Genomic DNA, 20710 nt, shown 5'->3' with positions numbered 1-20710 from the left:
TAATCAAACAAATTTAACTATTAGCAGTGGCAATTTTGACTTGAAAATTCTGGTGGGGCCATGCAGAAAAATCTTATAATGCGATCCAGAAATATCATAATACCCTCACAAAAAAACACAATAGCAAGTGAGAGAGGTGACCACATCTCTTATCACATCAATAGCGCCACCAAACGGCAGTGTTCATGATCTCACTCAGTGGTAATTTTGTTTTGTAAATTCTGGTGGGACCATGAAGCAAACAATACCTTCACAACAAAAACAGAGTACACAGAGGCAGAGTACCCCCACGAAACATGCAGACTCCACCCAGAAAGGCCTGGGTCACTGCGAGACATCAGTGTTAACTACTACACCACTGTGACAATGACAACATATTATCATATCAATAATACCAAATGGCATTGTTCAAGATCTCATTATATCAAACACTCAAGATTGAAACAGAACAAGAATTACCCTGACCCAAGGGACCCAAGGGAAGGCGCCCCCATGGGCAGACAACCCCAAGTGTGGCAGGCCCCCATGAGGAAACATTGGAGGACTAAAAAACTGAAACAATAAGATGTGGTAAGACATTGAAATAAATAAATAATAAATAAATGAATAGATACATAAAGTAAATAAAGTAATAAAATAGTAAATAAAAGTGGTAACACTTTCTATGAAGGTTGTATTTATAATGCCCTATGAATGCACTCATAATGTTTTATAAGGTGTCTATAAAGCATTATAATGGTCATTTTTACATCTATACAAGTCGTTATAACCAACTTCATGATGCATTATGACAACTGGTTATGAATGATTATAATTTTAATCTGAATAGTGCATTATAAATATGTCAATATCTGCCTAGTCACTTGTTAGTTTTATGATGCATCATAACTACTTTGCTTTGCTAAATGTGCATAGTGATGCATAATGAGTTTTGACTTCACCTATAGTGCTTTATATCTGTAGTTATAAGTATATGTAATAAAGTTATAGTAATGTATACATCTCCCTACAGCACACTGTTATAAACAGCTATGCAGTATCATAAGTGCTATTTGTCATCACTAAGTAAAGTGACAAGAATATGACACTATTATTAACAGATATAAGTTACTATGAGTAATTAAAAGGGGCAATGAACTAAGTCCTGAGTCTGGCATCTTTACCCCATATGCACAATGTTAATATCATAGGTGTTATTTGTCAGCTTTAGGTAAATTAGTGCAAATGAGGTGCCTGGACAGTAAAGACAAAAGGAATGCATTTAGTTCACTTTATTTTCATCCATTTTCAACCAACACACATAATCAGAATGATTATCAACGCTCTGAGCACATTACACAAACACATGAAACAGGCCACAAAAGTGGCACGGCGTGGTCCTAGAGATGTGGCTCTTAAAAGTGCCTTTGGGTTGGTGAGGTGATTCAGGGTCAAAGGTCAGGAGATGGTTTGACAGCAACTACAAGAAGAACAGAGGCAAATCTTTAGTGCTCTAGCTGGGTTTGTTTTTTTATGCAGAAAGGTTTGATTGAAAACACATAAGCAGATCACGTGTTTTTGTTTAAAGCAGCCTAATGAGACATTATGTTACCGCATATCATGCAGGCAGCGCAGATTACCCGTAGATGGCTTAAGCTAGCTAGACGAAAGTTACCGACCCGGCTAGTTTTAATTCACAAATTAGATCGTTTTCATATTCTTGCGTTTAGTGATTGAAACCATTCGAAATCATTGCTTTAATATGTAAACGATGTGCTTCATGTAGGCTAAGTAAGGCATTAGCTCACAAAACACTAGCAGGACAGAGAGACAACCTACCTGTCCTGGAGAGGGCTCAGCGGAGAAAGGAGAGAAAAGCCGCTTTCCGATACAGTCAATGCTTTACGACAGTGGGAGGAGCTGGGGACGGAGGTGGGTGGGTGGGGTCAGAGGTCAGAGGTCATGGACTAAGGAATGCCATTTCTACAATAATAATATTATAAATAAAAACAATATTAAAGTAATCTCTGACGGCAAAATGGAAAAACCACCCCCACTGAGGAAATCATCCCTACGAACTGTGACAAGCAAGGCAAATAGGCCGGTCAGTAGGCCGCTTTGAGTACCTTTGAGTAGGTAGAAAACTGCTATATAAGAGCAAGACCATTTACCATTTACCATAGTTCCGGTGCCAGTAGCGGACCGGAACCGGTAGCGTGACGTCACATTTCATGAAGGTCCTGGAGGGCCTGGTGGTCCCTGTCTGGGACCCTCTTCAGTGAATTCAATCTGAACCTTTTTGAAGCCAAATAGAACATCTGGGCGCCTTATTGAATTATACAGACTTCCATTTAATACACACAAGGGGGATCTTTTCAGGACAACTTTCTGGGTTGAGTTTGCATGTTCTCCCTGTGTCCGCGTGGGTTTTCTCCAGGTACTCCGGCTTCCTCCCACCTCCAAAGACATGCTCGTCAGGCTGATTGGTGACTTTAAATTGACCCTAGGTGTGAGTGTTAGTGTGAATGGTTGTTTGTCTCTGCGATAGGCTGGCGACCTGTACCCCGCCTCTCGTCTGATGCCAGCTGGGATAGGCTCCAGCAACCCCCCATGACCCTAGTGAGGATTAAGCGGTATGGAAGATGAGATGAGACAAGATGATGATATGAAACATTTAGTTGTGACAAACGTGAAAAAAAAAAAAAGAGAGAAAGAAATCAGGAAGGGTGCACGCCTTTTTCACACTACTGTATTGTATTGTACTGTATTTGCTTGTCCTCAAATAGATTATTTATTTATTAAACTTTGAGGAATGAATGTGAAACCTCAGACAAAGTCTTATCCCTGGTTGCTCAGGTAGTTAAAACGCTCCTCGGCAGCAAGGCAGATTGCTGGCTGAGGTATCTTGGGACGTTGTTCATTAGTGGTGGTAAAATGCAGTTTGGTGTGATGGCTGCAGTAATGCGTGCACTGTATTGGACGATTGTGAAAAGGGAGCTGAACTGTAAGGCAAAGTTTTCGATTTAACATAGGACCTTCATTCCAAACCCTCACCCATGATCATGAACTTTGCATAGTGACCTAAAGAATGGCGTCACTGTTATGAGCAGCTGAGATGAGGTTTCAACGTATGGTGGCTAGACTTCCACACAAGCTCCTTTGTATGTGGCATCATACACTTCTACAAGTGTGTGTTGTTAAAATCACGCTGTGACAAATCCAAGATTGTTTTTAAACTAAATGGGCATTGAATGACAAGTTGATGGGAACCGATGGACCCCAGTTTGACATTGGAATTAACCTGCAGTCCTCCTCTTACTTATTCATCAGACAGATGTGTAATATCTGCTAATTTTCCAGAGTAAACAAATACAAAAGTATAATATTTGTGTGCCATTTGTTTGATTGGATTCTCTTTGTCTACTTTCAAGACGTGTGTGAAAATCTGTTGATGTTCTGAGCTACCTTGTATCACTGCTGAAATGGAGACAATTCTGCTGAGCACATGATGACTGTTTTCACGTTTGTTCTATTTTCCAGCAGATGTTTGTCTTCAGGAGGTTTTATATGAACATAAGATCAGTCTGAGGAGGAGATGTGAACGTGTGGCTGAAGGAACTGACATAAAAGGAAATGGAACCCTCCTCAACACAATCTACACTGAGCTCTACATCACTGAAGGACAGAGTGAAGAAGTTAATACTGAACATGAAGTGAAGCAGGTTGAGACAGCTTCCAAAATGAAGCTCCTCAGTGACATTGCAATCAAGTGCCACGACATCTTTAAAGCCTTAAGTGAACAACAGAGACACATCAGAGTGGTTCTGACCAACGGTGTTGCTGGCATTGGAAAAACTTTCTTAGTGCAGAAGTTCACTCTGGACTGGGCAGAGGGTTTAGAAAACCAAGATGTCACTGTGGTGATTCTGCTTTCGTTCAGGGAGCTGAATCTGATCAAAGATGAGCAATACTGTCTTCTCAGGCTGCTACATGTTTTCCATCCAACATTACAGAAGGTCACAGCAGAGAAGCTGACTGTGTATAAACTTCTGTTCATCTTTGATGGCCTGGATGAAAGCAGACTTTCATTGGACTTCAACAATAGTGAGGTTGTGTCTGATGTCACACAGAAGGCATCAGTCAGCCTTCTGCTGACAAACCTCATTAAGGGGAAACTGCTTCCCTCGGCTCTGGTCTGGATAACTTCCAGACCTGCAGCAGCCAACCAGATCCCTCCTACGTGTATTGACAGGGTAACAGAAGTACGAGGCTTCACTGATGTCCAGAAGGAGGAGTACTTCAGGAGGAGGTTCAGTGATGAAGAGCTGTCTGGCAAAATCAGCTCCCACATCAAAACATCCAGGAGCCTCCACATTATGTGTGGAATCCCAGTCTTCTGCTGGATCACTGCTACAGTTCTGGAGCACATGTTGTCAACTGAGCAGAGAGAAGAACTGCCCAAGACCCTGACTGACATGTACTCACACTTCCTGCTGGTTCAGACAAAGAGAAAGAAGAACAAGTACAGTGATGGGCATGAGACAAGTCCACAGGAGCTGATAGAGGCTGACAAGGAGGTTCTTCTGAAGCTGGGGAGGCTGGCTTTTGAACATCTGGAGAAAGGAAACATCATGTTCTACCAAGAAGACCTGGAGCGCTGTGGTCTTGATGTGACAGATGTCTCAGTGTACTCAGGAGTTTGTACAGAGATATTTAAAGGAGAGAGTGTGATCTTCCAGAAAACAGTCTACTGCTTTGTTCATCTGAGTGTTCAGGAGTTTCTGGCTGCAGTCTACATGTTCCACTGTTACACCAACAAGGAGACAAAGGTGCTGGAGGACTTCTTGTGGAAGGACTTCCAGTATACAACAAAGTTTCTGGATGACTTTCTGAATAGAGCCATAGTGAAATCCATGGACAGTAAAAATGGTCATCTGGACCTGTTTGTTCGCTTCCTTCATGGCCTCTCTCTGGAGTCCAACCAGAGACTCTTAGGAGGCCTGCTGGGTGAGACAGAGAACAGTCCAGTTATCGTCCAGAGAGCCATCAACAAGCTGAAAGAGATGAATACTGGTAACATCTCCCCAGACAGAAGCATCAACATCTTCCACTGTCTGATGGAGATGAATGACCTCTCAGTTCATCAGGAGATCCAAGGATTCCTGAAGTCAGAGAACAGATCAGAGACGAAACTCTCTGTGATCCAATGCTCAGCTTTGGCATACATGCTGCAGATGTCAGAGGAGGTTCTGAGTGAGTTGGATCTGAATAAGTACAACGCATCCAAGGAGGGACGTCGGAGACTGATCTCAGCCGTAAGGAACTGCAGAAAGGCTCGGTGAGTCCTGATTGATATAATCAGTCAGTTCTTTAGTTCTGCAAATACACACTTTCATTTTTATGTATTTACTGTTCTTAGTTTAAACCTCAAATGTACATCAATTGTGTTTCTTTTCTAATGCTGTTGTCAGTGTATAACTGTTGATTTTTGGATTTCTGATGTGATTTTTGCTTTAAGTTGAAGAATGTTTTGGTCTACTGGAAAAACAGAGTGCTGCCAGCACTGGCCAAATGGCTCCTCCCAATGTCAGAGATTAGGATAATTCTGCCTGTTTCCATGACATTATAAAATTCAACACAGATAGTTTGATCTTCAGAACCACAACTGTTGTTTTGGGCTGGTATTTCGCATAAGCCCTTTTCATACTGCAAGAAAATCGCATATTGTTGTGGATCTTTTCTGCAAGTGGTGTGAAAGGGTTGCCATGGTAATTCCTCCCAGGTCGAATGACCGTTCAAGCGATACAGGAATTTAGCAGCTCAGCTTGGATCGCCCACAGTATGAAACGTATCCTGCGCCGTCCCGCTAAATTACCCACTTGTCACGTTCTGATTTTGTCATTGAGCAGCCTGTCAGGCTGTCATTTTCTGCGTTTCCATAACCCCAAGAAAAATGTGCAAAACCAAAACATCACAATAAAAAAAAATTGTTAATGGAAACATCTACATTTGTGAAAACTTCTCGAAAACACTTTTACGCTTCCATGAGATGGTTTTTCAGATATAATAGTTCGCAAAATTCCAATGGAAACGCTTCTTCTGCAATTGCCAATCATCAGCTTCACTGGAGATGACGCTGGGAGTCGTGTGACCATTTCATTCAAAGTCCATTTCTTCAAAGTGAAGTCTTGCGTGACGAAAATTTAAGAGAATCATGGGATATTGCGAAACAAAATTTTACAAGAGTCACAGCTCATTCGCGTACAAAGCACATTTGTACGTTATCGGAATTTCAGAAATATCTAAAAAATGTAATGAAAATTGGGAAAAATGAATGCTACAGTGCTGTGGGAAGTGCTCACTCAGATCTCAAAACAGAGGGAAGTTTTGGTCCACTCCCATCAGATCAGTCTTCCTATTGATCTTCCCAAGACTAATCTCTGAAGGGCAGATGTTTTTTTTCAATTTTTTTATTTTATTTTTTAAATCAAACAAATCAAATGAGTACCTACAAATGGAAGTGCAGCCTTCCATCCGGATGTGAACTGTGCATGCACAACTGTGTTTATATACAGCTTGTATAGTGAGCGATATGGCAGCGCTCGGACTTTTCACATTGAAAATTGCAATGCACGAAACATGGTCCACTCATATGACGTATGAGAAAGAAGAAAAAACAAGCATGCAGGTCTCACAGCAGGAGGTCAGACCTGTGACTGCTGGCAGTCTGAAATATGTGTGTGTCTGTGTAGGCCTGGAGAGTCGCTTCCACCTGGCATCACAATCTTGGTGCCTCAGTCCAGAGACAACCTTGATCCGGTCCCAAACAAAGTCAACTATCAGCAGGTGTTCGTGGGAGTGGGGGCAGGAATACAAGAGCGTCTCACTGCAGCTATCTTCCGGGGTTCCAGCAGCGGCCTTGGCCAAAGTCAGTGCTGTTAGGACGCCGAAAACAAATAAGATTGCGATTGTTTGGTCTTGGGGCGAGTAGATGCATTCTTTAGCAAAGCAGGGAAGACAAGGGAGAGGAGAGGGAAGAAAAATGTGACTGCCTTCTGCAAGAGCTGACAAAGATTGGTGTTTTTGGAAAATTCTCCTCAGTTTCTCCGATACCCCAACCACGTAGGGGATGATGATGTTCTTTCATCACCATCCTTCCAGCTGACAAGGGGAGATGCACAGTGGTGTTAACACAGCGGACCAACAGACTCCTTTACTACTGTTTGTACCCAGGGGAAGCCACCAGTGGTCAAGCAAATTTCTAGAGGGGATACCCACAGAGTTTGCCTTTTTAAACCTCAACTTCCCACTAGTCTCTCAGAAGTGAAGAAGCTACTCAGATGAGTGGTGAAACATCTTCAGAAATTCTACTTGTCCAGTTGCCTTTATTCAATGCCTTTTTAGTTACCATGACCTGGATGACTGAGGACCTTCACAGACATATTGTAGGCAGGTAAATGATGTAAACTATGAATGCTTGCAGTGTCATCAATTGACAAAATGCAGTAAATGAACAGAAGAGTGTAAATCAAATCAATATTTAGTGTGACCACCCTTTGCCCTCAAGACAGCATCAATTATTCTAAATACACTTGCACACCTTTTTGAAGGAACTGTGCTGATAGGTTCATCTTGGAAAACTAACCACAGATCTTCCATGGATATAGGCTTCCTCAAACCCTTCTGTCTCTTCGTGTCATCCCAGTCACACTCAATGATGTTGAGATCAGGGCTCTGTGGGGGCCATGCCATCACTTCCAGGACTTCTTGTTCTTCTTTACACTGAAGATAGTACTTAATTAACTTGTCTGTTTGCAGTATTAATTTGGGGCCAATCATACACCTCTGCGATGGTATTGCATGATGGATAAGTATCTACCTGTCAAGGTTCTAGGTCTGTCTTTAATTTTTTCGTCATGCTTTGATGGTTCCAGTTTTGTTTTGTCATGTCTCCCTGTTTCCTGTCCATCGTGTTTCCTTGTGGTTTTGTCATGTCTGTCCATGTCATGTTGTGTTTCCTGTTTTATTTTGTTAAGTTCCTAGTTTCCTGTCTTGTGCCTCCTTGTCTCTTGATTGTTTATTGGTTTCACCTGCATTGATTGTCATGTGTTTCACCTTTGTCTTGTCATCCCTCAGTCCTCGTGTGTATATATAGCCCTGCCTTTCCCTTTGTTCCATTGTTGCGTCGTTAACTTTAGTCTAACTTCTCCATGCCATGCCATGCCATGTTCCATGTTTCCCCGTCCTTGTTCAACGTCTTGTTACCATGTTTCCTTGCCGTGTTTGATGGTTCTTTTGTATTTTTGTTTTTTGTATTTTCCTGCCGTGCACAGCGCTTTTTGTTAATTATTAAACAAAAACTTACATAAACTTTTGTTTTGGAGATCCTGCCTCATCAATAGTCCTGCGTCTGGGTCCTCACCTCAACAACCTCCTCAACTCCCCTACTTGACAAAATATTGATGTGATGGTTCCAGAACCTGATGCAACTATTTCCCAGTTAATGGAAATTGTATAGATTTTGGTTCTTACAAGATGAGCGTCAAAATGTCTTCTCAAAACTCAAAAAGTCCATTTGCCTTTTTTAAACACCTTTTGGATGTGGGCAGTATGGAAACCTAAACAAAACTCCATTGTCCCTCCTTCATCTGCAAGATTAATTAGAGCAGAAAAAGATTGTAATTGAAGGTTCGTAGATATTAGTTCAGTAGATATTCATCTGATGGTGGCCGCACTCTGTTTCATGTGCATTCAGTCTGTATTTAGAATGTTAAATTAAAAACTGATTGTATATGTTTTCTTATCACAGACTTACCAGATGTGAACTCTCACAGACTCACTGTGAAATTGTAGCTTCAGCTCTGAAGGCTAATCCATCCTATCTGAGAGATCTGGAGCTGAGTTACAACAAGTTGGAGGATTCAGACATGAAGCTGTTATCTGGTGGACTGGAGAGTCCAAACTGTAGACTGGAGACTCTGAGGCAAGTTCACTGGCTGTATCTGTTTCTTTGTTCAGTTCACATAATTGAAATGTGAAATGTAAAACTTGAGGAAGGTGAAGTTAGAAACTGTGGTGATGTTCATGTTATCAGCAGCAGATATGGGTGCTATAGAGATACTGCATACAGGTAGTGTGGTGAGGTGTGCAGACTAACAAAAACAATCCAACACCCCAAGCTGGCTACTCAGTTTTTATAAAACTTGCTCAGATTTTTATCTACATCTGTTATACTTTGTTCAGATTGTGGGGCTGCAGGTTGTCAGAGATCAGCTGTAATTCCCTTGTCTCAGCTCTGAAGTCCAATCCCTACCATTTGAGAGAGTTGGACCTGAGTTACAACAGTCTGAAGGATTCAGGAGTGAAGCAACTGTGTGGCTTTCTGGAGTGCCCACACTGTAGACTGCATACTCTGAGGTCAGACACCATGTTTTATTTATGTGCTAAAATTATTATGGTGTATTAAAGTTGTGGCGATACTTAGGCAATACTAGTCTGTCTGACATTTGAATCTGAACTAGAAACTTTTCCACCACCACGTCAAACTGGAACAAATTAATCTGTATCTGCTTGTGAAGTTTCAGAATGATTATCCTGTTAAAATATTTAAAGCAAACAACGTTACTGTTCCAGAAAATTAACTGAATTTATCCTGACATGTTTGTTTTGTTTGGAAAGTTGAGCATCTTCTGTGGAATCTCAAATAAATTTGTCTGCACAAGATGAGTTTGTGTAGAGGGATCCACTGGTGGAGCTGGAAGAGGTTCAATCACCGCGTCTTTACTGAAGCATCAGCATGTTGTCGTTAATAGTAATGCGAGGTCTTCTTCAGTAGTTTTGATGGTTTGAAGCTGTTTTTCTAAACTTGAACATCCTGAACCTTCTCCAGCTCTGAGTAGATTATGAAACACTGAATGATTTCAAGCAAGAACTGTCTTCTAAACTGACAACATTTTTCCTTATTCAGATTGAGGGACTGTAGTGTATCAGAGATCAGTTGTGATTCTCTGGTACCAGCTCTGAGGTCCAACTCCTCCCATCTGAGACATCTGGACTTGAGCAGAAACTCCAATCTGCGGGATTCAGGAGTGAATCAGCTGTGTGGTTTCCTGGAGAGTCCAGACTGTGGACTGGAGACTCTGAGGTCAGTTCACTGATGTCTACACTGATGTCTGAAATGAAATGAATCTAATCAAATGTTTACACTTGTTTTCAAGTGTTTATAGCAGTGAATGAAGCTGTAAGGCTGGACACAGGCTGCAAATTTAAAGTATTTTATCTTGTTCATTTATTCTTTATTTAGATTGTATCACTGCAGCTTGACAAAGATCAGCTGTGATTCTGTGGTATCAGCTCTGAAGTCCAACCCCTCCCATCTGCTGTATCTGGACATGAGTGAAAACGAACTGCTGGATTCAGGAGTGAAGCAGCTGTGTGGTTTTCTGGAGAGTCCACACTCTAGACTAGAGGCACTGATGTAAGTACATTGGTTGACTCTTACTACCGGAGATCTGATATGTTAAATTACCAACTGAACTCAATTTACAGTTTGTATATGTGTTTGTATACTGAAACAGTTTTTTGTTATTTTAGCTGCTCATCCAAACATTGAATTTACAGATTTTATTAGGGAAAAAATATATATTGTTATCCAGTTTTTGGATATTCATATCCAAACTGGAGGAAAGGTAAAGGAAAATGAGACATTTTTTATAGATGCATCCCTATTTTATTTATTTTTTTTTTTTTTCATCCCTGAAATCAAATTGATCAGGTGAGGTGGGACTATCTTTTCAAGACTCTGGAAGCATTTTGGCCCTCAATTCATTTCCTGGATCAGAATCCTATACGTGCTTCCAGTAGCCACGGTACACACCAATAATAATTTATCCACATACTTTGAGCTGAAACGAGGAATTAGACAGTGAATCACTGCTTTCACTGCTTCTATTTGCTGTTGCACTTAAGCCACTCGCATTCGCTCTGAGGCAGTGCTCCAGCATCAAGGGGATACACTGGGCGGGTTCAGAGTGTAAAGTCTCATTATATGCAGATGACATGTTTCTGTGTATATCGGACCGCCTCTTGAATTTTTTTTACTTTGCTCATAAAGTTCAGAAGAATATCTTCAGAAAAACAAACTTATGCCTGTTTCTTCTGTGGATAGATCATACTTTGTGTCATTTCCCTTTAAAATAAGCCCTAAAAAAGAAAATATTTAGGTGTATGGGTCACATGTAATCACAAGATCTAGAACATTGGGACCCTTGGGTTCTTTCGGTGGGGATGATCAATGCGATTAAGATGAATGTTCTCCCTTTATTTATTCCAATGTCTTCCTATTTTTTTAACTAAATCTTTTTTTAAACAGTCAGGTTTCATCTTTTATATGGCGTAATAGCCCAGGATTAACAGAAATATATTACAGAGGCCTTGCCTTGGGAGGTATGACGCTTCCAATTTTTATGTACTACTATTGGAGCATTCAACACTTTCGGTTTGTCATGCAATACCTTGTGTCACAATTCAATTACTTTCTGTTGCAATTCACTGCTTTTTGTATATATACCAATAATTGTATATTGCTTTTTCTATTCTACTTTTTTTAATCTCATTACTTATCTTTTACACAGTTTACCCTTTATTCTTGTTACTTTTCTGCACTATGTATGTTGCTGCAAACTGCAATTTTCCCACTGACGGACAAATTAAGGTTTTTGATTCTATTCTGTTGGCCTGTCAATATAAGAACAGTGTTGTATTGGTTGTGAAATGATGGCACTGATGTCCTTAGTACTGAATGGATGCAGTTTGCGGGGGTTTCCATCAGAGATACCTCCCCAGTAGCTTTACTGTGTTCCAAATTACCTTTCAGACAGCCTATCTCAGACTTGACTACTAATCTGGTTAGATCCTAGAAGGACCTTTAATCTCACTGATCTTTCACATGTTGTGCCATTAATAAAAAATCATATGTTTGTCCCATCAGTGATGGCCAAAGCAAGAAATAGTATAGGCACTATCTACTTCTATATTGGGGCAGCTGTGGCTCAGGTAGAGTGGGTTGTCCATGAACCGAAGGTTCAATCCCCCTGTAGCAACTCATTATGTAATAATGACTTACTTTGCTAACTGCGTTATTTTAGTAGCAAGTAACGGGTAATCTACTCTATTCTCTAATTACTATTTCCATAGTTATAACTTCAATTCAATTTTATTTATATAGTGCAAATAACAATAAAAATTTTCTCAAGACGCTTCAAAAAAAACAGCCTGCAACCTCCAGAGCAAGCCTGAGGGCGACTGTGGCAAGGAAAAACTCCCTTTTAAGAGGAAGAAACCTTGAGCAGAACCCAGCTCATATGGAGGGACCCATCTGCCGAAGGCCAGCCGGGTAGAAACAGAGAGGATAGAGAGAAAAGAAGAACAGGAGAAACAAGATAAACAAACTTCTGTCATAGATACATACATCAAGCTGAAGGAAACACATAGGATCTAGAAATATAACACATAGCTGATGATATGTGACAGAAATAACGCCATTTCCGTTCTGATCTCTGAAGGGCAGAGATTTTTGTTCTTTTTTTCAGTCAAACAAATCAAATGTGTTTTTACACGATCATTAATGGAAGCACATCAATGAACAGTGACTGTGTTTATATACAGCTTGTATAGCGATCTCCCACACTTTTTTAACGATCATGGAGGCGCTCTGCATCCGAGATTTGCAGTTATCGGGCTGTGTGCAGGACATAGTGGTTTATTCTGATATCAGCAGCCTTTTGAAAGACTGGGGTTTGCTTTGCTTTGCTTTTATGTGATGACGTATGAGGGAGGAAAAAACAGGCACGCAGCTCTCACAGCGGTAGGTCCAACCCAGGACTTTTGCCAATGTGAAAGTGCACCAAAGATGAGTCGACCAGGTTCGACACGGGATTTTCGATGTGAAAGCGGCATATGTCTACCAGTTGGGGTCTGAGGTGCAATAAATACTATATATGTGTAAGTACATTTCTATGCAATTCTACTTGATGCAACTGGCTTGTGAAACGTGCTAGGAAAAAAAATTCAAGTTATTAGACATATTTAAACTTAATAAAAGAAGAGTAACGCAATAGTTACTTTCCCTGGTACCTAGTTACTTTTATATTGAAGTAATTCAGTTACTAACTAGTAACTATAACTAATTACTTTTTAAAAGTAACATGCCCAACACTGGTAATAACAGCTCATTATGTAATAACTTAAATGTAATAAAGGTTCATAATGTAATTACCTACCTACCAACCAACCAACCTACCAACCAAAAAATCATGAGCTCATGGCAGTCTTGGCCGCAAATCGAAGTCTTGCTGCCAACATACAGGCAGAGAGTCTGTTTGCAAACAAAAAGCCCATCCCAGCCCTCCGCCTCTCATGTGGCGAGCCCCTCTCAAGGACTTGGGTTCCAGAGCCGACGCTATGTGTCAAGGTGAGGCCGTCTATATCTATTCAATAGCGCTTGACCTCTACCACAAGCCTTCCCTACTGAGAAGTGATGTTCCATGAGCCAGCTTCCTTAAACCAGGATCAGACCACCAAGGCCCTGCCTTGGTCTGCTGCCTGATCCACAGAGCACTGGACCCTTCATGCTTCTCCTGCGAGCCCACAGGGAGGAGACCCCATGCATCCAGTGTAGGCTGGGCTGACCGGATCCCATGGACGAAGCCCAGCCACCAGGTGCTCGTCCATGAGCCCTAGCCCCTTGCCTGAATCCAGGGCGTTGCCCTGATAATCCCCCCCATTTCAGGGTCTTCTGAACCGTTCTTTGTCTGATCCTGCAGCGTAGGGGGCAAAATACACTGGACGGCATAGCCATTGGGATCCACCATGATAAGGTGATGCTTCAAGGAGGAGAGAACTGCTTGTCTTCACTAGGGTCACTGGGGTTGGTGGAATCTATTCCAGCTGTCCCTGTACACCCTGGACAGATCGCCAGTCCAATGCAGGGCTAACACAGAGACAAACAATTTAGAATCACAAATCAAACTAACAAGCATGTCTGTGGAAGGTGGGAGAAAACTGGAGTACCCGGAGAAGTAATAATAAAATTGTTCCATTTACTCATTGAGCCTTGAACACTGACGCAGTCATTAACAAATGGTGCCCCTAGGAGCGATTTAGATGGCCGGCTGAGTGTTCCACAACAGATAGCTGTGACCCTCAAAAGACCGGATTTGATGTTGTGGTCCGACATAGAAAGGAAAGTGTGGAATTAATTGTCCCATGGGAAGACAGAGTTGAGGAGGTGAATAAGTGCAAGAGAGATAGATATGCGGAGTTGGCATCGGAAGCTGAGCAGCGAGGCTGTAGCACCTGGGTGGGCCCAGTGGAGGTCAGCTGCTGTGGATCTACCATTGCTCTCCTGTACAAGTTGGGAAAAGAGGAAACACACTAACTGGGGAGCATGTTAAGGTAAGGCTAGTTGTGTACTGTTAAAAAGAACATGGCGGCCCAACCAACATTTGCGGCGGCCTCTGTAGATACCAGCAAGAGAGTTTTTTCAGTGCAACAACTGGTAGCTTTGCCCCTGCCCTGCAAATCAGCTGGGAAAAAGTACTTTTACAACTGTGCAATTCTTATGGATAACGCTGTGGGGAGAAAAGATCGAATGATCTGAACAGGCTGATCGAGATTGGAGCCCCGGCACAAACACTGTGACAGGACACATAAGCAGGGGAAGAGAGCGGGTGTCAATGCAAGGCTACAGGCTGATCCCAGCAGACCAGCCATTCCCTCTGTGCGTCTACATTTTCATGGAGACGTAGTTGACGGATAAAATACCTGACTCTGGAATTGAGCTACCGGGGGCTGACTGACCACATCATCAGGTAAACAGCACGGAGGAGGCTTGGCTGTTTATATAAACAACTCATGGTGCTCTGACGCTAGTCTGCTGTCCAAGACCTGCTCTCCTGATGTAGAGCAACTAGTCGACAAATGCAGACCTTTTTCTTTACCACGTGACCTGACAACAGTAATCAGCAGTAATCATCATTGCAGTGCAGTTTTCCCGGTATGAGGCGAAGGACAACAGAACAGCACCTGTGCAGGAACAGCCTCCCACTAACCAGGCACTGCAACTGACTGCAGACAGCATGAAGAGCGTGTTTACCAACATAAACCCACGCAAGGCTGCTGGTCCTGATTACAACCCAGGCTGTGTTGGAAGTCTGTGCTGAGCAGCTGAAGGATGTCTTTACAGACATATTTAACATCTCCCTCAGCCAAGCCAGAGTCCCCACTTGCTTAAAAAGCGCCGTCATAACACCTCTACCCAAGAAACCAAATCCATCCTCTATGAGTGACTATCGTCCAGTGGCCCCGACCCCTATAGCCATGAAATGTTTTGAGCGGCTTGTGTTGCATCACATCAAATCACAGCTACCGACTTCTCTGGACCCAATGCAGTTTGCCTACAGAGCTAACTGGTCCACAGAGTATGCTGTCTCCACCCTGCTCCACCTCACGCTGGAACACTTGGAGAACAAGAACACCTACGCTAGGATCTTGTTTATTGATTTTAGCTCAGCGTTTAACACCATCTTGCCACAACAGCTTATTGAAAAGCTGTTGCTGCTTGGTGTGGATCCAGTAATGTGTAAGTGGATCTCGGACTTTCTGAGAGGAAGGCTGCAGGCAGTCAGGGTTGGCAGAACAACATCAAAAACAATTGTAGTGAACACTAGTTCACCGAAAGGGTGCATTCTGAGCCCTTTATTGTCCACCCTGCTGACTCATGACTGTGCTGTCACAATCACATCATTAAGTTCGGAGGCGACTACTGTCACTGGGTTCATTACCGATGGTGACGAGTCAGCGTACAGGAAGGAGGTGGAACACAACCTTGCCTTAAATGTTGCCAAAACAAAGGAGATGGTGATAGATTTCAGGAGGGATGGGCACCCGCACCATCTCCCTCTGAACATCAGCAACTCTGAAGTGGAGAGGGTGCACAGCATCAAGTTCCTGGGGGTCCTACTGACTGATGAGCTAACCTCTGTCAACACCACAGCTGTCATTAAGAAGGCCCAACAACGACTTCACTGAAAAAGGTCGACCTTCCTGTTCCTGCCCTGCCCATTAAGACTCTTCTCACATACTGCATTTCATCCTGGTTTGGCAGCAGCACAGCAGAAGAAAGGCACAATTGAAACAGGGTAGTGAGAACAGTGGAGAAAATCATTGGTGGGTCACTGCCACATCTGCCGGACATATACAGAGCCTGTTGTGTCCAGACATCCCTCTCACCGCAAGTTCACAATCATACAGTCAAGAAGAAGGTACCAAAGTATCAAAGCAAGAACTACTCACCTCAGACTCCTTAACAAAAGAATGTGAATTGCATGAACTGATTTTAAGGTATTTATCTAATGATCCTATCCTATCCTAATAGGTAGCAATTGTAGTAGGAGTAATCTTTTTTTTTCTTTCTTTTTTTTTTAGTAGGAGTAATCTAATCGGTGACTCCAGGACGTTGGAGTTCACTGTTAAGCCTTCTTGAGGTGTCATGGACCTAACTTGCCTATCTAACAGTAGGCAGTGCTGCACACTCCTGATACCACCTCTCATACCTCCAGCTGTGGACTAGGCAATGTAGCTGGTGTCTGGTTTTATCTTATTTCTGATATAGACAAAAAGAAGAGATGTTTGGTTTGAGTGTGGTCACACAACATTTCTAACCCTTATCCATTTACTAAAATATGCTGGATTCATGTTAATGTGTATTTAAAGAAATTTAATTTTATGAGGAAAATTTAAAAGAAAATATATAATCAACCAAAGATTTTGAGACTTCAGCTTGTCCACCTTCAGGGTAGAAAAAAATGAAGCCCTCATCCAAGCAGATACAGTGGCCTTTTTCTACTTAGGCTCTGCCTAGGCAAAGAAAGGCCGCCTAATTTCCATGTGTAGCTGATTGACTTTATCTGGTTTCCATCGTGTGAAATATTGGGGCATGATGTATCCTAGTCTGTGAGCAAGCTGCAGCAAAGTGGAAACCAACTCCTTATATGTTGAGAAAGCGGAAGTAACATTCTTCCTGTTTTTCCCAGTGTTATACACAGGCTGAAGGCCCAACATTATACTTCATGTGTGATTTGTATATATTTCTTTTTTTCTGTTTGTTACATTTGAAAATAAAAAAGACCATCAAAAGCTTTGTCCTGGACAAAAGTGGGACATTTGTTTTTCTCTCTGGCTGAACAGTTGAGCACTGCTTTCCCCTCTTGAGTTGCTGTATGGCTTGCCAGAACCTCCTTGTGGCCAACTCCTCAAACACCCAAGTTTTGGCTTCTGTGATAGGAGTCTCTGAAAATAACTATGGAGTCCTTGAACTCCACCCAGAGTTTCCAAGAAAGGGCAAATGCTGTTGCTTTTGGTACATACAGAAACAGTACATCTAGAATCTTCCTCCCACCAACTTCTAGTTGTATGGAGGCACGCAGTTGGAGACGTGAGTATCCATACACCTGCCCGGTGCAGACCAGCCTGACAGAGTCAAGCAGTTCTCCAAGAGTTTGGTTTTAGAAACCACACTATGCATTGAGTTAAGCTATATATTAACTATATCTCAGGTGTACTGCTCCACCTCTTGCACTAGTTTGTGATCTATCTATCTATCTATCTATCTATCTATCTATCTATCTATCTATCTATCTATCTATCTATCTATCTATCTATCTGTCTGTCTGTCTGTCTGTCTGTCTGTCTGTCTGTCTGTCTGTCTGTCTGTCTGTCTGTCTGTCTGTCTCCTTAATACATCTAATTGAATTATTAATTCATTTTTCTTCTTTTTTCAGATTGAGTCGCTGCAGTTTGTCAGTGACCAGCTGTGATTCTCTGGTCTCAGCTCTTAAGTCCAACCCCTGCCATCTGAGAGAACTGGACCTGACATATAACGGCCTGCAAGATACAGCAATGAAGCAGCTGCTTGATCTTGTGGAGAGTCCAAACTGTAGACTGGAGACACTGAGGTCAGTAGATGCTTTCAGCAATATTGAACTAAATGCAGTTAGCATCAAAGCAAGTGTTTCCTGTAAACCTATAGTTTCTAAGACCTACCATCAAATCTGATCTCAGACTGTTGGTTCTCTCATTTCAACACTGAACTACTGATCTCCGAGATCAGTCTGACTGAAACCTACACATCACAGAACTATCATTACATTTAGTAACCATGTGATCTTCCTACAGAGCAGTGCTCCAGTAATCACATATGCATATCTGTCATTTGTTTAATCCAGATATCTTCAGTGACAACCTCCACATCTGCCAGCTGACGTGAGATGTTCATTGCCACACATGGACAGTTTCTTTAAATGGAGTAGCAGGAAATCCATCTCTAAAGAGTTTGTACAATAATGAAGTGTCTCAGCAGTTTGTTTTTACTGTGGACTTGAGTTGAATCTGCAGAGGAAATATTATGTTAATTGAAATGCAGGTCTGTGTGTGTTCACTCCAACACATTAACATGAGATCTGAGAAACAGGTGGAAGCTTGCTCCCCTGCTGCTCTGAACGGGACTGAAGTCCCTGCTGCTCTTTACACTGAAGTGCTGCATCACTAACTAATGTCATGACCCAGCTCCAAGGCAATGACAAATACGGAAGGTCGCAGTGCCAAAATAGGCTTATTTAAATAAAGACACACAAAAAGAACAAAATACGAGCATGAGATGTGTGAGTCTATATAATCAGTAATGTACATGTGAGTGTGTGGAATATGAAGTGTGTAGTGTTGTAGAGATAAATTAAACAAACAAAAGACACAGGCACTGGCGAGAGAGCCACTGAACCAAACAGCGACGGAACCAGGAGAGACGGGAAAACGAGAGAGCAGTCAGTCAGCAGTGGCTTTGGTCTTCATCCATGCACCGGGCCCAGGTGCTCACGATCTGGGTGGATCAGCTGTTCACCTTGGAAGAAAACATTATATGCCATTGGTTAGTTATGCCAAGAGGTCAGCAGGGGCCGTAACACTGACAGGTGTTGAAGGGAGTCTCTGGAAATTATCTATTTCCTCTCTTCTTGTTCTCTAGAGATAGTGGCCATTTTTGTGAAGATGAGAGTTAATTGGACAGCAGATAAATACTGTAAAATAAACCACACCAATAACTGCCCTCCCCACACCACCCCACCCACCAGATCTGTCAACAATGGAAAGATATACAATGCTGAAGAGTATTAAGTGGAGAAGAACAGTAGGAGGAGATGAAGGCTGTTGAGGAATTTTGATGAACTAATAGTCAGCCTCTAATCAAAAGAATGCGTGATGAATCTTTTGAAAGTTCATGTTTACATGCACATGTCGTACATACACATTACATTAAAAATGCATTGTTGTAAATAACTCATGTTAAAGAAAAACACAATATTTACCTCAAACATTTATTATATTAAGTTTATGTTAACCGCAACAGAATTTAACTGTGGATGATCAAACAGTCATTAAAAAGAGGTCATGTCAATCACAGCCTAGTGTTCATTTGGTTCAACATTATACTGTGCTATACATTCTGTACGACCCTAAATGTACTTTGAGTTAATATGTGGATGATAATTTAAGTTCATAGGTTTAATGACGATTTATGTTTATGCTGATAAAAAAAAGAGCTATTTATAGATTAAAATATTGACAGTTTGTATTTACACTAGTTAAGAAGTTAAAAGGTTAATTCATTGCACTCAATTATGTGTGTGGATCATTTAAAATGTTTAAATTTCTCACCTGTATTGTTTTTGTGATATTTAGGAGTACATTGTAGCTTTCTAGTCATTTTGCATATTTCGTGGACTTGTACCGCTGTTTCATTTTTGAAGTAAACAGTTGAACCGAATCAAGAGGATCTGTGGAGTTTTTATTATCACTGGTGTGGATTACAACGAGAGCGTCAAGCTAAGACTTCATTAATTAGGAACCTACTCATTCTTTGACATTCTTTGGTCTGTTGTGTATTCATTATGTATCACTTCTTCACAGTGTTATTACCAGTTTCAAATGTCCGTTAGAATCACTTGTTGACGTCTTTGAGTCCTTGGGTAAACGGAATGGAATAAGGAGATTCGCGTTGTGCAAGACATAGGAAACAGGAATTGATCTTAAAAGTGTTCATATCTGGACACTTGAAATCAAGGTAGACAGAGTGAATCTACTCATGTTCACATACTCCTCTCCCTGACCCCAACATCAGCCAGCTGACAGAAATATGAACTCAGATAGAAAATGAAGGAGGGCACGTTTTTTCCAAGTGGGAATTGTACAGTATGTGGAAGTTTCATTATGATATGACCACTGTTTTACTAAATAGAAGAAGTGCAAAAGAAAGTTAAAGCTAAAAAACTGGAGTACCATCTGGTAATAGGACAGGGGATGTATCAAATGATCTGAGATCATTTGTCGGTTCTTATTATAGCTGGAGAGCTGATCAAAAGTTGTCTTAGTTCTCATCTGCTGGCTTCTGGTGAATGTTTGGGTCTAGATGGCCTCAAGTGGCAGCAGAGACAGGGAATAAAGCTCTGAGATAAAACCCTAATGTTCATTAATACACAGGACGAGATGTTACACTCCTTTGTGCCATGATCTGAGGCAAAACTCCTTTAGGAGCCCAGCCCAACTGGAGAACTGACCAGCAGACCAGTGGCTAGCTACTAACTAGCCTAGCCAGCAGCAATAGGTAAGAATGATGGGAATC

The 20710-nt window shown here is 41.7% G+C and overlaps 1 protein-coding gene across 6 annotated transcripts in view; it reads left to right on the top strand.

The window, feature by feature from the left end:
* The window catches only part of LOC125024459 (NLR family CARD domain-containing protein 3-like), a 37927-nt gene extending 18076 nt beyond the window's left edge, over window positions 1-19851 (top strand). For 4 of the 6 annotated variants that reach the window (XM_047612260.1, XM_047612261.1, XM_047612258.1 and 1 more), the window contains 7 exons: window positions 3520-5317; window positions 8789-8962; window positions 9223-9396; window positions 9947-10123; window positions 10283-10456; window positions 17820-17993; window positions 18264-19851. In XM_047612260.1, coding sequence (XP_047468216.1) covers window positions 3520-5317; window positions 8789-8962; window positions 9223-9396; window positions 9947-10123; window positions 10283-10456; window positions 17820-17993; window positions 18264-18276 — 2684 coding nt within the window. In that variant the 3' untranslated portion in view covers window positions 18277-19851. The other 2 variants (XM_047612259.1, XM_047612262.1) reach the window with 2 other exon arrangements.
* The last annotated feature ends 859 nt before the right edge of the window (window positions 19852-20710 follow it).

The sequence above is a fragment of the Mugil cephalus genome, chromosome 18 (assembly GCF_022458985.1).
Source record: "Mugil cephalus isolate CIBA_MC_2020 chromosome 18, CIBA_Mcephalus_1.1, whole genome shotgun sequence".
In the NCBI taxonomy this organism is placed as follows: domain Eukaryota; kingdom Metazoa; phylum Chordata; class Actinopteri; order Mugiliformes; family Mugilidae; genus Mugil; species Mugil cephalus.
The sequence above is the reverse complement of the archived record's forward strand: the minus strand, read 5'-3'. Positions and strand labels throughout refer to the sequence as shown.